The 21,251-nt window shown below is 43.0% G+C and overlaps 1 protein-coding gene across 2 annotated transcripts in view; it reads left to right on the top strand.

Annotated features, from left to right (window-relative positions):
• CRYL1 (crystallin lambda 1) overlaps positions 1–21,251 on the top strand; it is a 216,504-nt gene that overhangs the window by 48,543 nt on the left and 146,710 nt on the right. For both annotated transcript variants that reach the window (XM_069759098.1, XM_069759097.1), the window contains one exon: positions 9,978–10,104. In XM_069759098.1, coding sequence (XP_069615199.1) covers positions 9,978–10,104 — 127 coding nt within the window. The remainder of the gene's footprint in view (positions 1–9,977; positions 10,105–21,251) is intronic.

Genomic DNA, 21,251 nt, shown 5'->3' with positions numbered 1-21,251 from the left:
TGTTCCATTTCTGTCAATTTCGTCATCCACCCCTTCTGAGGTTCCAGAGTTCTTGTCTGATTACCGGGATGTATTTGATGAGCCCAAGTCCGATGCCCTACCTCCGCATAGGGATTGTGATTGTGCTATCAATTTGATTCCTGGTAGTAAATTCCCAAAAGGTCGACTGTTTAATTTATCCGTGCCTGAGCACGCCGCTATGCGCAGTTATGTGAAGGAATCCCTGGAGAAGGGGCATATTCGCCCGTCATCGTCACCATTAGGAGCAGGGTTCTTTTTTGTAGCCAGGAAGGATGGTTCGCTGAGACCTTGTATAGATTACCGCCTTCTAAATAAGATCACGGTTAAATTTCAGTAGCCCTTGCCATTGTTATCTGATTTGTTTGCTCGGATTAAGGGGGCTAGTTGGTTCACCAAGATAGATCTTCGTGGTGCGTATAATCTGGTGCGAATCAGGCGAGGAGATGAATGGAAAACTGCATTTAATACGCCCGAGGGTCATTTTGAGTATCTAGTGATGCCATTCGGACTTGCCAATGCTCCATCAGTGTTTCAGTCCTTTATGCATGACATCTTCCGAGAGTACCTGGATAAATTCCTGATTGTGTACTTGGATGACATTTTGATCTTTTCGGATGATTGGGAGTCTCATGTGAAGCAGGTCAGAACAGTTTTTCAGGTCCTGCGTGCTAATTCTTTGTTTGTGAAGGGATCAAAGTGTCTCTTTGGTGTGCAGAAGGTTTCATTTTTGGGGTTCATCTTTTCCCCTTCTACTATCGAGATGGATCCTGTTAAGGTCCAAGCCATCCATGATTGGACTCAGCCGACATCTCTGAAAAGTCTGCAAAAGTTCCTGGGCTTTGCTAATTTTTATCGTTGCTTCATCTGCAATTTTTCTAGTATTGCCAAACCATTGACCGATTTGACCAAGAAGGGTGCTGATTTGGTCAATTGGTCTTCTGCTGCTGTGGAAGCTTTTCAAGAGTTGAAGCGTCGTTTTTCTTCTGCCCCTGTGTTGTGTCAACCAGATATTTCTCTTCCGTTCCAGGTCGAGGTTGATGCTTCTGAGATTGGAGCAGGGGCTGTTTTGTCGCAGAGAGGTTCTGATTGCTCAGTGATGAAACCATGCGCTTTTTTTTCCAGGAAGTTTTCGCCTGCTGAGCGAAATTATGATGTGGGCAACCGAGAGTTGCTGGCCATGAAGTGGGCATTCGAGGAGTGGCGTCATTGACTTGAAGGAGCTAAGCATCGGGTGGTGGTATTGACTGATCATAAGAACTTGACTTATCTTGAGTCTGCTAAGCGGTTGAATCCTAGACAGGCTCGTTGGTCGCTGTTTTTTGCCCGTTTTGACTTTGTGATTTCGTACCTTCCGGGCTCTAAAAATGTGAAGGCGGATGCTCTGTCTAGGAGTTTTGTGCCCGACTCTCCGGGTTTGTCTGAGCCGGCGGGTATCCTCAAGGAAGGAGTAATTGTGTCTGCCATCTCCCCTGATTTGCGGCGGGTGCTGCAAAAATTTCAGGCTAATAAACCTGATCGTTGTCCAGCGGAGAGACTGTTTGTCCCTGATAGGTGGACCAATAAAGTTATCTCTGAGGTTCATTGTTCGGTGTTGGCTGGTCATCCTGGAATCTTTGGTACCAGAGAGTTGGTGGCTAGATCCTTTTGATGGCCGTCTCTGTCGCGGGATGTGCGTGTTTTTGTGCAGTCCTGTGGGATTTGTGCTAGGGCTAAGCCCTGCTGTTCTCGTGCCAGTGGGTTGATTTTGCCCTTGCCGGTCCCGAAGAGGCCTTGGACACATATCTCTATGGATTTTATTTCTGATCTTCCCGTTTCTCAAAAGATGTCAGTCATTTGGGTGGTCTGTGATCGCTTTTCTAAGATGGTCCATCTGGTACCCTTGTCTAAATTGCCTTCCTCCTCTGATTTGGTGCCATTGTTCTTCCAGCATGTGGTTCGTTTACATGGCATTCCAGAGAATATCGTTTCTGACAGAGGTTCCCAGTTTGTTTCAAGGTTTTGGCGAGCCTTTTGTGGTAGGATGGGCATTGACTTGTCTTTTTCCTCGGCTTTCCATCCTCAGACTAATGGCCAGACCGAACGAACCAATCAGACCTTGGAAACATATCTGAGATGCTTTGTTTCTGCCGATCAGGATGACTGGGTGTCCTTTTTGCCTTTGGCTGAGTTCGCCCTTAATAATCGGGCCAGCTCGGCTACCTTGGTTTCGCCATTTTTCTGCAATTCTGGGTTCCATCCTCGTTTCTCTTCAGGACAGGTTGAGTCTTCGGACTGTCCTGGTGTGGATACTGTGGTGGACAGGTTGCAGCAGATTTGGACTCATGTAGTGGACAATTTGACCTTGTCCCAGGAGAAGGCTCAACGTTTCGCTAATCGCAGACGCCGTGTGGGTCCCCGACTTCGTGTTGGGGATCTGGTTTGGTTATCTTCTCGTCATATTCCTATGAAGGTTTCCTCTCCTAAGTTTAAACCTTGTTTCATTTGTCCGTATAGGATTTCTGAGGTTCTTAATCCTGTGTCTTTTCGTCTGACCCTTCCAGATTCTTTTTCCATACATAACGTATTCCATAGGTCATTGTTGCGGAGATACGTGGCACCTATGGTTCCATCTGTTGATCCTCCTGCCCCGGTTTTGGTGGAGGGGGAATTGGAGTATATTGTGGAGAAGATTTTGGATTCTCGTGTTTCTAGACGGAAACTCCAGTATCTGGTTAAATGGAAGGGTTATGCTCTGGAAGATAATTCCTGGGTTTTTGCCTCTGATGTCCATGCTCCCGAACTTGTTCATGCCTTTCATGTGGCTCGTCCTGGTCGGCCTGGGGGCTCTGGTGAGGGTTCGGTGACCCCTCCTCAAGGGGGGGGTACTGTTGAGAATTCTGTGGCAGAGCTCCCTCCTGTGGTCACAAGTGGTACTTCGGCTGATTCTCTCTGTGAGCTTCTGTTGGTGGAGGGAAGTGGTACTGCGGCTTCTGAGTTTCCTCCCTCAGGTGATCTGGTGAGGTTATTAGGTGCTTCTCTACTTAACTCCACCTAATGCTTTGATCCTGGCTTCCTGTCAATGTTCCAGTGTTGGACTTGCTTTTCCCTGGATCATTCCTGTGGCCTGCTGCTCTGCATAGCTAAGTTCTTCTTTGCTATTTGTTTGCTATTTTTTCTGTCCAGCTTGTCTAATTTGTTGCTGGAAGCTCTGGGACGCAAAGGGTGTACCTCCGTGCCGTTAGTTCTTTAGGGTTTTGTGTAGACCGCAAAGTTACCTTTTCTATCCTCGATCTGTTAAGAAAGTCGGGCCTCACTTTGCTGAATCTATTTCATCTCTACGTTTGTCTTTTCATCTTAACTCACAGTCATTATATGTGGGGGGCTGCCTTTTCCTTTGGGGTATTTCTCTGAGGCAAGGTAGGCTTATTTTCTATCTTCAGGCTAGTTAGTTTATCAGGCTGTGCCGAGTTGCATAGGCAGAGTTAGGCGCAATCCACGGCTGCCTCTAGTGTTGTTTGGAGAGGATTAGGGATTGCGGTCTGCAGAGTTCCCACGTCTCAGAGCTCGTTCTATGATTTTGGGTTATTGTCAGATCACTGTATGTGCTCTGACCGCTATGTCCATTGTAGTACTGAATTGCCTTTCATAACAGAGACCCACATAGCCTCCCCAAGATCAACAGGAGACCCACATAGCCTCCCCACGATCAGCATGAGACCCACATACCGTCCCCATGATCAGCATTAGACCCACATAGCCTCCCCATGGTCAGCAGGAGCCCCACATAGTCTCCCTACGATCAGCAGAAGACCCACATTGCCTCCACATGATCAGCAGGAGACCCACATAGCCTCCCCATGGTCAGCAGGAGCCTCACATAGCCTCCCCATGTCCAGCAGGAGACCCCACATAGCCTCCCCATGTCCAGCATGAGACCCCAGATAGCCTCACTATTTCTAGCATGAGAAACCCACATAGCTTCTCCATGTCCAGCAGAGACCCCACATAGCCCCTCCATGTCCAGCATGAGACCCCCACATAGCCTCCCCAAGCCAGAAACCCCACATAGCCTCCCCATTTCCAGCATGATACCCACACATCACCTCCATGTCCAGTAGAGACCCCACATGGCCTCTCCATGTCCAGCATGAGACCTCACATACCCTCTCCAAGTCAAGCACGAGACCCCGCATAGCCTCCCCATGTCCGGCATGAGACCCCACATTGCCTCTCCATGTCCAACATGAAACCCCACATAGTCGCCTCATGTCCAGCATGAAACCCCACATAGACTCCCCATGTCCAGCATGAGAAACCCACACCCTGCCCATGTCCAGCATGAAACCCCACATAGTCTCCTCATGTCCAGCATGAGACCCAACATAGACTCCCCAGGTCCAGCATGAGAAACCCATAGCTTCCCCATGTCCAGCATGAAACCCCACATAGACTCCCCATGTCCAGCATGAGAAACCCACACCCTGCCCATGTCCAGCATGAAACCCCACATAGTCTCCTCATGTCCAGCATGAGACCCAACATAGACTCCCCATGTCCAGCATGAGAAACCCATAGCCTCCCCATGTCCAGCATGAAACCCACACAGTCTCCCCATGTCCAGCATGAGACCCCCATAACCTCCTCATGTCCAGCATGAGAATCCCATAGCCTCCTCATGTCCAGCATGAGACCACATAGCCTCCCCATGTCCAGCATGAGACCACATAGCCTCCCCATGTCCAGCATGAGACTCCCATAGCCTCCTCATGTCCAGCATGAGACCCCCATAGCCTCCTCTTGTCCAGCATGAGACTCACATAGCCTCACCATGTCCAGTATAAGATCTCCCATACACATGAAAAAAAACCACCACATACTCACCTTGCTCCTGTTCTGCCTCTGCTCTCTGATGCACTGACTCTCCGCAGTGCACAGCTGATACGATAAAATGACGTCATCATGTCAGCTGTCTCACACGCTGCTTGGTGGAAGAAGGGGCAAGCGGACCCTATTTCACCAATGCATTCACTGCTGCCTGCATCCCGAGGATGCAGATAGCTGTGACAGTGGGTGGCAGCGGACAGGCTGGGGAGCGCATGGTGCAGCCCGTGGGCCACTGTTTTCAGCCCCTCTGCTGTTTTGGTTTGTGGGCCAATCAGGAACAGCCAGAGGGCCGGATGTGACCCGCGGGCCACACTTTGCCCAGGTCTGCACTATGGCCTTTACTTAGCTTCTCTGCTTGCTAACGCCTTGGAACTCCAACCCTGGACACTTTCTTCATTTCACACTCCCTGTTCTGTCCTGGCGAACTCCAGATTTCCACAGATTTCCATTTACTATGATGATCCACCTCACGGTCCCCTATAGTGTATGATGGTCCCCCTACCCCGCACCTACATTGGGTACGGAAAGTATTCAAACCCCTTAAAATTTTTCACTCTTTGTTTCATTGCAGCCATTTGGTTAATTCAAAAAAGTTCATTTTTTTTTCTCATTAATGTACACTCTGCACCCCATCTTGACTGAAAAACTGAAATATCACATGGTCATAAGTATTCAGACCCTTTGCTCAGTACTGAGTAGAAGCACCCTTTTGAGCTAGTACTTCTTGGGAATGATGCAGCAAGTTTTGCACACCTGGATTTGGGGATCCTCTGCCATTCTTCCTTGCAGATCCTCTCCAGTTCCATCAGGTTGGATGGTGAACTTTGATGGACAGCCATTTTCAGGTCTCTCCAGAGATACTCAATTGGGTTTAGGTCAGGGCTCTGGCTGGGTCAGTCAAGAATGGTCACAGAGTTGTTCTGAAGCCACTCCTTTGTTATTTGAGCTGTGTGCTTAGGGTCATTGTCTTGTTGGAAGGTGAACCTTCAGCCAAGTCTGAGGTCCAGAGCACTCTGCAAGAGTTTTTCATCCGGGATATCTCTGTACTTGGCCGCATTCATGTTTCCTTCAATGGCAACCAGTCGTCCTGTCCCTGCAGCTGAAAAACACCCCCATAGCATGATGCTGCCACCACCATGTTTCACTGTTGGGATTGTATTGGACAGGTGATGAGCAGTGCCTGGTTTTCTCCACATATACCACTTAGAATTATCACCAAAAAGGTCTATCTTCGTCTCATCAGACCAAAGAATCTTATCCTTTCTCTTAGTCTGGGAGTCCTTCATGTGTTTTTTAGCAAACTTTATGTGGACTTTCATATGTCTTGCACTGAGGAGAGGCTTCCGTCGGGCCACTCTGCCATAACGGACCAACTGGTGGCGGGTTGCAGTGATAGTTGACTTTGTGGAATTTTCTCCCATCTCCCTACTGCATCTCTGGAGCTCAGCCACAGTGATCTTGGGGTTTTTCTTTACGTCTCTCACCAAGACTCTTCTTCCACAATTGCTCAGTTTGGCTGGACGACCAGGTTTAGGAAGACTTTTGCTGGTCCCAAACTTCTTCCATTTTGGGATTATGGAGGCCACTGTGCTCTTGAGAACCTTGAGCACTGCAGAAATTCTTTTGTAACCTTGGCTAGATCTGTGCCTTGCCACAATTCTGTCTCTGAGCTCCTTGGCCACTTACTTTGACCTCATGATTCTCATTTGGTCTGACATGCACTGTGAGCTGTGAGGTCTTATATAGACAGGTGTGCGCCTTTCCAAACCAAGTCCTATCAGTTTAATTAAACACAGCTGGCCTCCAATGAAGGAGTCGAACCATCTCAAGGATCACAAGGAAATGGACAGCATGTGACTTAAATATGAGTGTCTGAGCAAAGGGTCTGAATTCTTATGACCATGTGATATTTCACTTTTTCTTTTTTTAATAAATATGCAAAAATTTTACATTTCTGGGATTTTTTTCGGTCAAGATGGGGTGCAGAGTATACATTAATGTGAAAAAAAGAACTTTTTTGAATTTACCAAATGGCTGCAATGAAACAAACAGTGACAAACTTAAAAGGGTCTGAATACTTTTCATACCCACTGTATATACTGTAGTATGATGGTCCCCACACAGGCCCCTATATAGTATTGTGGTCCCACCACAGGCCCTTATATAGTACTAGATGGTGGCCCGATTCTAACGCATCGGGTATTCTAGAATATGTATGTAAAGCGCTGCGGAATATGTTGGCGCTATATAAATAAAATTATTATTATTATTATTATGTACCGTATGTATGTATATAGCAGCCACATAGTATATAGCACAGGCCACGTAGTATATAGCAAATATTATGTGGCCTGTGCTATATACTATGTGGCTGCTATATACATACATACATATTGTAGAATACCCGATGCGTTAATAGAGGCCACGCAGTATATAACAGTGGCCAAGCAGTTTATAACACAGCCCAAACAGTATATAACACAGGCCACGCGGTATATCACACAGCTCACGGAGTATATAACACAGCCCACGTACTATATAACACAGCCCACGCAGTATATAGCAGCCACGCAGTATATAACACAGGCCACACAGTATATCACACAGCCCACGGAGTATATAACACAGCCCACAGAGTATATAACACAGTCCACGTAGTATATAACACAGCCCACGTACCTATATAACACAGCCCACGCAGTACATAGCAGCCACGCAGTATATAACACAGGCGACGTAGTATCTAACACAGCCCACGCAGTATATAACACAGCCCACGTAGTATATAACACAGCCCACGTAGTATATAGCACAGCCCACGCAGTATATAACACAGCCCATGTACTATATAACACAACCCACAAAGCTCCCTATATTTCCATTAACAGATGACAGACCTGAGTGAGGACTTGCTTTTTATGTGGATTGAGTTGAACCTTTATTGGAAACATTTATATATGTAACGTTTGGGATCACATTTATTTGCCGCTTTTTGCTGAGCACTTATTTTGGTATTTCCATCTAAATCTCCAAGTGACGTGATTCAGATGAAACCCGAGGGATTCATTCACTATAATGAGGCAGCAGAGTTACTGTGGACTCAATCTGGCCTCTGTTCAGCGTTGTCCTTCTTTTCAGAAGTAACAAAATTGTGGCTGACTTTTATGTAATCCTAAAAAGACAGACACCGCCGGATCACAGGTCCTATGGCATCCACAGTGCCACCATCTGCCTCATTATATTGAATCTTCAACCAGAGGTTCCGTCCTAATCACGTATTTCAGAGATTTACACGGAAACCTCAGAGTAAACGCTCAGCGTGGAGCGCAGGATAAATGTGAGCCGAGCCTTACTGTGATCTTTGGGAAGCAAAATGAACAAATCAATAGCAGGTTAAGAAATGGTTTTATTTTTTTTTTTTATGCCATTCCTCGTGTAGTAATAATAATAATAATAATAATTTTTATTTATATAGCGCCAACATATTCCACAGCGCTTTACAAATTATAGAGGGGACTTGTACAGACAATAGACATTACAGCATAACAGAAATACAGTTTAAAACAGATACCAGGAGGAATGAGGGCCCTGCTCGCAAGCTTACAAACTATGAGGAAAAGGGGAGACACGAGAGGTGGATAATAGTATGAGTAGTAGTAGTATGAGTGATTAGACAGACAACTATATTTTTCGGGTTGGTGCGATTACAGCGATACCAGATTTATATCGGGTTTTTATGTTTGGCTTCTGTCACACACTAAAATACGCCTTTTATTGCAAAAACTAGTTTATGCATCGCCATATTTAGACAGCTATAATTTTTCCATATTTCGGCCGACATTGTCATTTGAGGGCTTCTTTTTTGCAAGACGAGTTGACATTTTTATTGGTACCATTTTTGGGCACATGACATTTTTAATCGCTTTCTACTCCGATTTTTGGGAGACAAAATGAACAGAAACCGGCAATTGTTTTTTGAGTTGTTTTTATTATGCTGTTCCGTGTGTGGTAAAATTGATAAGACAGTTTTATTCTTCAGCTCAGTACGATTACAGCAATACCACATTTTTATTATTTTTTTAGGTTTTGGCGCTTTTACACAATAAAAATCATTTTATAGAAAAAATGATTATTTTTGCATCACTTTATTCTGAGAGCTATAACATTTTTATTTTTCCACTGACAGCTGTATGGCTCCTTGTTTATTTGTGGGACAAGATGACATATTCAGCGGTACCATTCTTATATACATTCGCATTTTTTAGCACGTTTTATTACACATTTTGTTCGACAGTATGATGATAAAGTATAGTTTTTTGCCTCGCGTTTTATTTTTTTACGGTGTTCACTGAAGTGGTTAACTAGTTTTATAGGTCGAGTCGTTCCGGACGAACCCAATATGTGTACTTTTTCTTTTATTTTACATAAATAAATGTACCGTATTTATGGGATATTTTTTTATTTGTTCTTTATTTGAGGATTTTTTAATTTTTCTTCTTCAATTTGTAAGAACTTTTTATTATATATTATATTTTTTACATTGTCCCAGGATGGGACATCACTGTATAGTGACAGATTGCTGATCTGATACTCTGCAATGCTTCTGCGCTGCAGAGCATCAGAACCGCATCTGATAGGCAGGAGAGGAGGCTCTTAGCAGGCGCTCACAGGCCACCTTCCCTGAAGGACCCTAAAGGAACCCACAGCCATCTTGCGGCCCAGGGTCACATTGGAGACCATCGGCACAACGCCATTGCATCTCGTTCTGCTGATGGGAGCAGACAGGGAGCTTACTCCCTCTGCGATGATCCTCGGCCATGTAATACGATAGTGTGACTCTGGCCTTAGTCAGTTTCTACTCCCATCTATATACTACTAACATATTAATTAATTTCTCAACTTGTTTTTTTCTTGACTATTTTCTTAAGACAGGCTGAATAGTGACCACAATGTTAACACTGTAGCCAGCCAGAGGTACCTATTAATACATTGCTGATTTTAGATATTCTGATCATAAAACAAGCAATGTCTAAACACAAGAAGGTTTTTTTTTTTCAATTTTACAATCTTGTGTTATTCTTTCCCCCTTTTAGGAAGCAGATGGAAGAACTGAGAAACTCAGGAATGCTAAGAGGAAGTCTGAGCTCTGAGGAGCAAATCTGTCTGATTAGTGGTTTCAGTGATTTGAAATCGGCATTAGAGGGCGCCATATTCATTCAAGTAAGTTACTAGATTTGCTATAGCATACATACCGTACATATACTGCAGTGGAATATTACATATTAGGCCTCATTCAGACGCCTGTTACTTACGTAATAAACATGGATAGAACACGTAAACATTTTAATCTATGTTCACTTGTACATGTTTTTTTGAGGACCGCATGACCACAAAAAAAATTCTCCTAAACATTTTAGTTTTTGATTCATGTCATGGATGAAAATGACCCTAAGAAATCTATGCGTCTGTGAAAATCATTGACAGCATACGGATGACATCAATCGGTGTGATGTCCATGATTAACATTGAGGTGAATAAGAGAAGCTTTGTAATTTATTTATTGTGTTTTTTTTTTTATATGTGAATTTCACTGAAAAAACACTGGTGGTAAAAACTGGCACACGGACCAAACACCGATGAAAGTCGGATCCAAAACACTGATGAATAACTGTTTTTTTTTGTTGTTTTTTTTTAACGTATGTCTGAAGGAGTCCTTATTGTGCTATACCAGGGCATCTATAGTTGTTGTACTGGAAAGCTAAAGGGTCAGGGCATCTGTGTACAGGGATGTCTGTGACTGTATGGCAGCACAGCTTGTGTTTATGTTAATAGTTAGATAATCCTTGTAAAAAATATATATATACTGAGTATATATATATATATATATATATATATATATATATATATATATATATATGTATTTTGGAAGGTCGGCTCACTTAGCTGTTTAGCTGCTCTTCGAGGTAAACACAGGCACACTTCGCCCAGTTTTTCCACCACCTCGTATGGGCCTTGCTACTTGGCTCTCCACCGTCACCATCACTTGCTCTCCACCGTGGTGATAAGCACTAGCACGCGGTCCCTGGGCTGGAACTGCCTCAGCCTCGCTGACCGGTTATGCACCCTTGCCTGTGTTTCCTGTGCCTGGAGAACATACTTCTTCACGATAGGCATCACTTTTGCCATTCTCTCCTGCAGCTGGGCGACATGCTCTATGATGCTCCAGTGTGGCATGACCTCAGCTTCCCACGTTTCCTTGGCAATGTCCAGGAGCCCTTGCGGATGTCGGCCATACAGGAGCTTGAAGGGTGAGAAGCCAGAAGAGGCCTGGGGGACTTCCCTGATGGAGAAGAACAAAAACGGAAGACTGTAGCCCCCGTCTCGACCGTCCTTTTCAATGACCTTTTTGAGCATAGCTTTCAAGGTTTTATTAAAGCGTTCTACTAGGCCGTCGGTCTGTGGATGCTACACTGAGGTTCGCAGCTGGGCAATCTGGAGGATCCTACACAGTGTTTTCATTACCTTGCTTATGAAGGGGGTTCCCTGGTATGTCAAAATCTCCTTCGGCAAGCCTGTCCTAGCAAAAATATGACAAGTTCCCGGGCATTACTCTTAGCCGAAGAATTCCTTAGGGGTACTGCTTCAGGGTACTGGGTCGCATAGTCCATGACCACTAGAATATCTTGGTGCCCTCGTGCAGACTTAACTAAAGGACCTAATAGGTCCATGGCAATTCGCTCAAACGGGATCTCTATTACCGGTAATGGGACTAGAGGACTTCAGAAGTGAGAAGAGGGAGCGGTTATTTGGCAGGTTGGGCGGGACCTACAATAATTTAGGATCTGCCGGTAACATCCCCGCCAATCGAACTTAGACTGGAAGGACAGCCGGTAATGCAAGCAATAAATATCAAGAAACAGAAAAAGACCGACCAGAAAGTCCAAACTATATTGTAAAATTAAAATATATAATTTTATTGAAGAACAGATTTAAAACAATAAGATCACAAGATGTATACATATATTATAACATGACTTCAAATATTGTATATTATTAAATGAACGCAACCAATTCCAGTGAATGAATGACAAATCGTGGACTACACTGAGAGTACATATGGCAAAAGTGCAATCGAAGGCAAGGAGCCGAAACGCGCGTCGGGTGTTGGATGCCATTCCAGGAGACCAGGTATAAATTATATTCCACTGTAAGTAGCCTAATTTACTTCACTTTTGATTGAGGTCTGATTCCAAACAGTCCAGCTTGCAGCTACGTTACATTCCTGGTCTCGCAAATACATATCTGGTTACACTGACCTGCTTGGTCGATTGCACTTTTGCACTTTAAATATAGCTGTAAATATAGCATTGTACTTAATCACTTATTTGATTTATTTTGTATATGGATTTGTTTGAGAAATTTTACATGTGCACTTTATATAGTTTATATTGGTTTTGCAGTGCCAGTTACATTTTTTTTTATTAGTACTTTATACTTACACTTTTTTTGCACTGTATATTTATTAGCACACATCCATGAGCCATATGTACTATCAGTGTAGTCCACAATTTGTCATTCATTCACTGGAATTGGTTGCGTTCATTTAATAATATACAATATTTGAAGTCATGTTTATAATATATGTATAGATCTTGTGATCTTATTGTTTTAAATCTGTTCTTCAATAAAATTATATATTTTAATTTTACAATATAGTTTGGACTTTCTGGTCGGTCTTTTTCTGTTTCTTGATATTTATTGCTTGCATTACCGGCTGTCCTTCCAGTCTTTGTATCTTCTAGTATCTCATATGTAATATACACATACTTATATACATATATAAATTGAGAGATTTAATACCAATTATTATAATTATACTAGGAGATACCCCTGTTTTGTGTTAACTGCAGGCTGGGTAGGCATAATACATGCCCCTACCTAGGCTACAATCCATCTGCTCGGAAGACATAGGACAATGGGCCGCTATGTGTCCAGTACCGTTACACCGCCAGCAGATCAGGTCATTAGCAGCAGCCTTTGGTAGCCCCTCAGCTGCTCCTGAGGACCTCGGACTCTCCCAGTGGTGGTTCTTTTACCCCTCTTTTGTGACTCCGGCTCCCATTGGGTACCCCAGTATGGCGATGTACCACCCCCCGGCTTCCTTAGGGACCTCTCAACCACCTGGTACCTTTCTACGAGGTCTACCAAGTCATTCGTATTTCGGGGATCTCCCTGGGCAACCCAGGTCTGCACCGACCTTGGGAAAAAGTGAATAAACTGGTCCATGACTACCCGCTCGACCATGTGGGCTGGAGTGGAGGACTCTGGCGGCAACCATTTCTGGACCAAACGCAACAAGTCAAATATTTGTGAGTGGGGAGGTTTATCACCATAATACGCCCAGTGATGAACCCTTTGGACTCTGTCAGACATAGTGACCCCTGAGTGTGGGGCCAGTACATCTGTCCACTGTTCTGCATGGCTCATCTTACCACTTTCCAGACTCAGGAGTCATCACCTTGATGTAGTGTAGGGAAGGGGCAGTTTTTCCCTGTAACCGCCTTCACCCAGGACATACGGTTTATCCACCGCTGCTACACGTGTTACTGGAACGTTGCCCGCATCCAAAACACCACTTGTGAAAGGTCGGCTAACTTAGCTGCGCCTCAAGGTAGACACAGGAAACACTGATTGTGAATCAATTTCTCCTGCTGTTGTGCAAATGGAACAGACAACAGGTAGAAGTGATAGACAATTAGCAAGACCAATCCTTATAGTGGTTCTACAGGGGGTGACCACAGACCATGACAAAATGCAAATGTGATCACAATAGCCAAAAAGGATGAGAAGAGAGAAATGGTCTGTGGCCACCCCCTGCAGAACCACTCCTTTAGGCTATGTGCACACGTTCAGGATTTCTTGCAGAAATTTCCTGAGAAAAACGTGACATTTTCTGTAAGAAATCTGCACGCGTTTTTTGTGTGTTTTTACAGCATTTTTGGTGCGTTTTTTTTGCGGATTTTTCAGGACATATTCCAATACATTATATAGTGGGAAATCCGCAAAAAATTCGCAAAATGAATGAACATGCTGCGTTTTTTGTGCACAAAAATTGCGGAATTCATTCTAAATGATGGGATGCATAATGTATGCTTTTTTTGCGGTTTTATAGCGTTTTTATAGCGAAAAAAACGCGAAAAATCAGCAACGTGTGCACACAGCCTTATAAAGGGTTGTCTTGCTAATTGCCTATCATGTCTACCTGTTGTCTGTTCCATTTGCACAACAGCAGGAGAAATTGATTCATAATCAGTGTTGCTTCATAACTGGACAGGTTGATATCATAGAAGTGTGATTGACTTGGAGTTATATTGGGTTGTTTAAGTGTTCCCTTTATTTTTTGAGCATTGTATATACAGTATACCTGTGCGTGCATGTGTGTGTGTGTATATGTATGTATATATATATATATACAGTGGGGCAAAAAAGTATTTAGTCAGTCAGCAATAGTGCAGGTTCCACCACTTAAAAAGATGAGAGGCGTCTGTAATTTACATCATTGGTAGACCTCAACTATGGGAGACAAACTGAGAAAAAAAAATCCAGAAAATCACATTGTCTGTTTTTTTAACATTTTATTTGCATATTATGGTGGAAAATAAGTATTTGGTCAGAAACAAAATTTCATCTCAATACTTTGTAATATATCCTTTGTTGGCAATGACAGAGGTCAAACGTTTTCTGTAAGTCTTCACAAGGTTGCCACACACTGTTGTTGGTATGTTGGCCCATTCCTCCATGCAGATCTCATCTAGAGCAGTGATGTTTTTGGCTTTTCGCTTGGCAACACGGACTTTCAACTCCCTCCAAAGGTTTTCTATAGGGTTGAGATCTGGAGACTGGCTAGGCCACTCCAGGACCTTGAAATGCTTCTTACGAAGCCACTTCTTCGTTGCCCTGGCAGTGTGCTTTGGATCATTGTCATGTTGAAAGACCCAGCCACGTTTCATCTTCAATACCCTTGCTGATGGAAGGAGGTTTGCACTCAAAATCTCACGATACATGGCCCCATTCATTCTTTCATGTACCCGGATCAGTCATCCTGGCCCCTTTGCAGAGAAACAGCCCCAAAGCATGATGTTTCCACCACCATGCTTTACAGTAGGTATGGTGTTTGATGGATGCAACTCAGTATTCTTTTTCCTCCAAACACGACAAGTTGTGTTTCTACCAAACAGTTCCAGTTTGGTTTCATCAGACCATAGGACATTCTCCCAAAACTCCTCTGGATCATCCAAATGCTCTCTAGCAAACTTCAGACGGGCCCAGACATGTACTGGCTTAAGCAGTGGGACACGTCTGGCACTGCAGGATCTGAGTCCATGGTGGCATAGTGTGTTACTTATGGTAGGCCTTGTTACATTGGTCCCAGCTCTCTGCAGTTCATTCACTAGGTCCCCCCGCGTGGTTCTGGGATTTTTGCTCACCGTTCTTGCGATCATTCTGACCCCACGGGGTGGGATTATGTGTGGAGCCCCAGATCGAGGGAGATTATCAGTGGTCTTGTATGTCTTCCATTTTCTAATTATTGCTCCCACTGTTGATTTCTTCACTCCAAGCTGGTTGGCTATTGCAGATTCAGTCTTCCCAGCCTGGTGCAGGGCTACAATTTTGTTTCTGGTGTCCTTTGACAGCTCTTTGGTCTTCACCATAGTGGAGTTTGGAGTCAGACTGTTTGAGGATGTGCACAGGTGTCTTTTTATACTGATAACAAGTTTAAACAGGTGCCATTACTACAGGTAATGAGTGGAGGAAAGAGGAGACTCTTAAAGAAGAAGTTACAGGTCTGTGAGAGCCAGAAATCTTGATTGTTTGTTTCTGACCAAATACTTATTTTCCACCATAATATGCAAATAAAATGTTAAAAAAACAGACAATGTGATTTTCTGGATTTTTTTTTCTCAGTTTGTCTCCCATAGTTGAGGTCTACCTATGATGTAAATTACAGACGCCTCTCATCTTTTTAAGTGGTGGAACTTGCACTATTGCTGACTGACTAAATACTTTTTTGCCCCACTGTATATATACAAAATATTTATTTTTTCTTTTCTGTATTGAGAAGCATATTAGATTACTATGATTAATTAACGACTAGTGATGAGCAAGTATGCTCGGTTGCTCCAGTTTTCCCGAGCATGCTCGAGTGGTCTCCGAGTATTTTAGTGCTTGGAGATTTAGTTTTTGTTGACGTAGCTGCTTGATTTACGACTGCTGTACAGCCTGAGTACATGTGGGGGTTGCCTGGTTGCTAGGGAATCCCCACATGTAATCAAGCTGTCTAGCAGCCGTATATCATGCAGCTGCGGTGATTAACCCCTTCCTGACATGCGTCATCCTAGTCCTGCTCTGCGGCTAGCGCAGTTCGTGGGCATTTAGTAGTGACAGCGACATAGAGGGACATCGCGCAGGGACGTGGGCTCCTTGTGCTCTCCCACTGGAACGATGCAATCACGTTGTTCCGGTGTTCTCGAAGAAGTCCCCGGATCCAGGTCCTGAAGTGAGGTGGCTTCCTGGCGCCTGCTGAGAACAGGCGCCGGAAAGCCTCCTGCACTGCCTGTCAGATCGCTGATATGACACAGTGCTATGCAAAGTGTCAGATCAGCGATCTGATGTAATATAGTGATGTCCCATCCTGGGACAATGTTAAAAAGAAAAAAAAAAAAAGAATGTATAAAATATAAAAAAAAATCCCCCAAAAAGAAACAAAAAAATAAATATTTTCCAATAAATCCATTTATTTATGTAAATAAAGAAAAAAAAATAAAAGTACACATATTTGGTATCGCCGCTTCCGTAACGACCCGCTCTATAAAACTATCCCACTAGTTAACCCCTTCAGTGAACACCGCAAAAAAAGAGAGGCAAAAAACAATGCTTTACTATCATACCGCCGAACAAAAAGTGCAATAAAATGTGATCAAAAAGACGGATATAAACAAACATGGTACCGCTGAAAACGACATCTTGAAGAACAAAAAAAAGCCACCATACAGCGTCATCAGCAGAAAAATAAAAAGTTATAGCTCTCAGAATAAAGCGATGCAAAAACAATTATTTTTTTTATAAAGTAGTTTTTATTGTGTAAAAGCGTCAAAACATAAAATAATTTAAATGAGGTATCGCTGTAATCGCACTGACCCGAAGAATAAAACTGCTTTATCCATTTTTACCAGACGTGGAACGGTATAAACGCCTCCCCCAAAAGAAATTCATGAATAGCTGGTTTTTGTTCATTCTGCTTCACAAAAATCGGAATAAAAAGCGATCAAAAAATGTCATGTGCCCCAAAATGGTACCAATAAAAACGGCAACTCATCCCGCAAAAAACAAGACCTCACATGACTCTGTGGGCCAAAATATGGATAAATTATAGCTCTCAAAATGTGGTGATGCAAAAACTATTTTTTGCAATAAAAAGCGTCTCTTAGCGTGTGACAACTGCCAAACAAAAACCCGCTATAAAAATCCGCTATAAATAGTAAATCAAACCCCCCTTCATCACCCCTTTAGTTAGGGAAAAAAAATAACATTTAAAAAATGTATTTATTTCCATTTTCCCATTAGGGTTAGGGTTTGGGCTAACGTTAGGGTTAGGGTTGGGGCTAAAGTTAGGGTTACGGTTGGGGCTAAAGTTAGGGTTAGGGTTGGGGCTAAAGTTAGGGTTTGGATTATGTTTACGGTTGGGGTTAGGGTTGGGATTGGGGTTAGGGGTATGTCAGTGTTAGAGGTGTGGTTAGGGTTATGGTTGGGGTTGAGATTAGGCCTGGTAATAGGGTTAGTTGTGTGTTGGGGTTAGGTGTGTGGTCAGTGTTATGGTTAGGGTTGGGATTAGGGTTAGGGGTGTGTTTGGGTTAGGGTTATGGTTGGGATTAGACTTAGGGGTGCATTGGGGTTAGAGTTGGAGTTAGAATTGGGGGGTTTCCACTGTTTAGGCACATCAGGGGCTCTCCAAACGCAACATGGCTTCCGATCTCAATTCCAACCAATTCTGCGTTGAAAAAAGTAAAATGGTACTCCTTCCCTTCTGAGCTCTGCCGTGCGCCCAAACAGTGGTCACCCCCCACATATGGGGTATCAGCGTACTCAGGACAAATTGGAAAACAACTTTTGCAGTCCAATTTTTCCTGTTACCCTTGTGAAAATAAAAATTTGGGGCTAAAATATCATTTTCGTGGAAAAAAATATATTTTTTATTTTTACGGCTCTGCGTTATAAACTTTAGCAAAACACTTGGGGGTTCAAAGTTCTCACAATACATATAGATAAGTTCCTTGGGGGGGTCTAGTTTCCAAGATAGGGTCACTTGTGGGGGTTTCTACTGTTTAGGTACATCAAGGGCTCTGCAAACGCAACGTGACGCCCGCAGACTATTCCATCAAAGTCTGCATTCCAAAACAGCGCTCCTTCCCTTCCGAGCTCTGTCATGCGCCCAAATGGTGGTTCCCCCCCCCCCCAACATATGGGGTATCAGCGTACTCAGGACAAATTGGACAACAACTTTTGGGGTCCAATTTCTCCTGTTACCCTTGGGAAAATAAAAAATTGCGGACTAAAAGATAATTTTGTGGAAAAAAAATTATTTTTTTACTTTTCACAGCTCTACATTCTAAACTTTAGTGAAACAATTGGGGGTTCAAAGTGCTCACCACACATCTAGATAAGTTCCTTAGGGGGTCTACTTTCCAAAATGGGGTCACTTGTGGGGGGTTTCCACTGTTTAGACACATCAGGGGCTCTCCAAACGTAACATGGTGTCCGATCTCAATTCCAGCCAATTTTGCATTAAAAAGTCAAACGGTGCTCCATCCCTTCCGAGCTCTGCCATGCGCCCAAACACTGGTTTACCCCCACATATGGGGTATCAGCGTACTCAGGACAAACTGCACTACAACTTTTGGAGTCCAATTTCTCCTGTTACCCTTGGGAAAATAAAAAATTGGGGGCAAAAAGATTTTTGTGTAAAAAAAAAAAAAAAAGATTTTTTTTTTACGGCTCTACATTATAAATTTGTGTGAAGCACTTGGGGGTTCAAAGTGCTCACCACACATCTAGATTAGTTCTAGATTTTGGTCTACTTTCCAAAATGGTGTCACTTGTGGGGGGTTTCCACTGTTTAGGCATATCAGAGTCTCTCCAAATGCGACATAGTAACATAGTAACATAGTTATTAAGGTTGAAGGAAAACTTTAAGTCCATCTAGTTCAACCCATAGCCTAATCTAACATGCCCTAACATGTTGATCCAGAGGAAGGCAAAAAAAAACCATGTGGCAAATAGTAAGCTCCACTTTGGGAAAAAAAATTCTTCCCGACTCCACATACGGCAATCAGACTAGTTCCCTGGATCAACGCCCTATCAAGGAATCGGATGGTGTCTGATCTCAATTCCAGCAAATTTTGCATTGAAAAGTCAAATGGCGCTCCTTCCCTTCCGAGCTCTGGCATGTGCCCAAACAGTAGTTTACCCCCACATATCAGGTATTGGCGTACTCAGGACAAATTATACGACTTTTGTGGTCCAATTTCTCCTTTTACCCTTGGTAAAATAAAACAAATTGGATCTGAAGTAAAAATTTTGTGAAAAAAAGTGAAATGTTCAATTTTTTGTAAACATTCCAAAAATTCCTGTGAAGCACCTGAAGGGTTGATAAACTTCTTGAATGTGGTTTTGAGTACCTTGAGGGATGCAGTTTTAGAATGGTGTCACTTTTGGGCATTTTCTGTCATATAGGCCCCTCAAAGTCATTTCAAGTGTGAGGTGGTCCCTAAAAAAATGGTTTTGCAAATTTTGTTGTAAAAATGAGAAATCGCTGGTCAACTTTTAACCCTTAGAACTTCCTAACAAAAAAAAATTATGTTTCCAAAATTGTGCTCATGTGTAAAGCAGACATGTGGGTAATGTTATTCATTAACTATTTTGTATGATATGACTCTCTAATTTAAGTGCATAAAAACTAAAAGTTTAAAAATTGCAAAAGTTTCAAAATTTTTGCCAAATTTCCGTTTTTTTCACAAATAAACGCAAGTCATATCGAAGAAATTTTACCACTATCATAACGTACAGTATGTCACGAGAAAACATTCTCGGACACCAGGATCCGTTCAAGCTTTTCAGAGTTATGACCTCATAGAGTGACAGTGGTCAGAATTGAAAAAATGGCTTGGTCAGGAAGTTGAAAACAGGCTTCGGGGTGAAGGTGTTAAAACTAAATCTCCAAGCACTAACAAATACTTAGAGATCACCCAAGCGTGCTCGGGAAAACCCAAGCAACGAGTATACTCGCTCATCACTATTAACTACTACATAATAATAATGGTCAGAGTTTGACTTCTTTTCTATGGAACGCTAAATCTGCTGCTTCAATTATATGGGTTTCAGGGGGAATAAACTGAGTATGGTTTTAGGCTCTGTTCATACAGACTTATTACAGCCCCTTGCAGGATCCGTATGTTAGTGCTGCCAATGATTGAATCTGATCTTGTCCTATGAGTCACCAATACTATGGTACACGGATCACAGTCTCTACACCCTCCATTCCTCACCTGAACTTAGGTTCCTTGTAGCCCAGTCTCTAGCGTCCTGTATTGGCGTATTCCTATTTTGTCTCACCTGTTATCTGCCCGCCTTGCCTTTTCGTTTATCCTAACCTTGGACAATCTGACTAGGCTCCTTGCCCGCATGTACCCTGTAACAGAGTCACTGACTTGTAGAACTGTGTATTTAACTTTGCTTTAGTATGTATTAATGTAAAGGACAATTTGTAACACATAATTTAACCTCATCAAACGTCCTTGACGTCTAGCATAGACAAGTAGGGGCATATGCCATGTTCTGGATTTTCGTAACGTGCCAGCTTGTGCAATAAAGTTTACCTGAGGTTTTCATTAAAGCATCTGCGTGAGAGGATTAACATCCTTTGAATGAATTTGTGCCAATTTCCGTTTGCTTTGCTTGTTACAATGTGGTAGAATGGGCAATGCTAAAATCATGACACCCAGATTAGTTAAGTCGTTGTTCACTGTAAAAGTCACAACATCTGTAGGAGTATTTGAAGAAGGCAAGAATACTAAAAAAAATTTAGCAAAATGGTAAATTATGACCATCTGTTTACTTGTCTGCCTGGCAAATAAGATCTCAGTTTCTGCATTAAAAAAGCATTCTCAGATGAGCTGAGCATTCATGCTTATTTCAGTAGGCAGATTAAGCTGCTGCCAGGCATTACCAGAAAACCAAAGGCTTGGACAACTTAACCCCTTCATGACCCAGCCTATTTTGACCTTAAAGACCTTGCCGTTTTTTGCAATTCT

This window comes from Ranitomeya imitator, chromosome 3 (assembly GCF_032444005.1).
Source record: "Ranitomeya imitator isolate aRanImi1 chromosome 3, aRanImi1.pri, whole genome shotgun sequence".
Lineage (NCBI taxonomy): Eukaryota > Metazoa > Chordata > Amphibia > Anura > Dendrobatidae > Ranitomeya > Ranitomeya imitator.
This window is presented reverse-complemented; position numbering and strand designations above follow the sequence as displayed.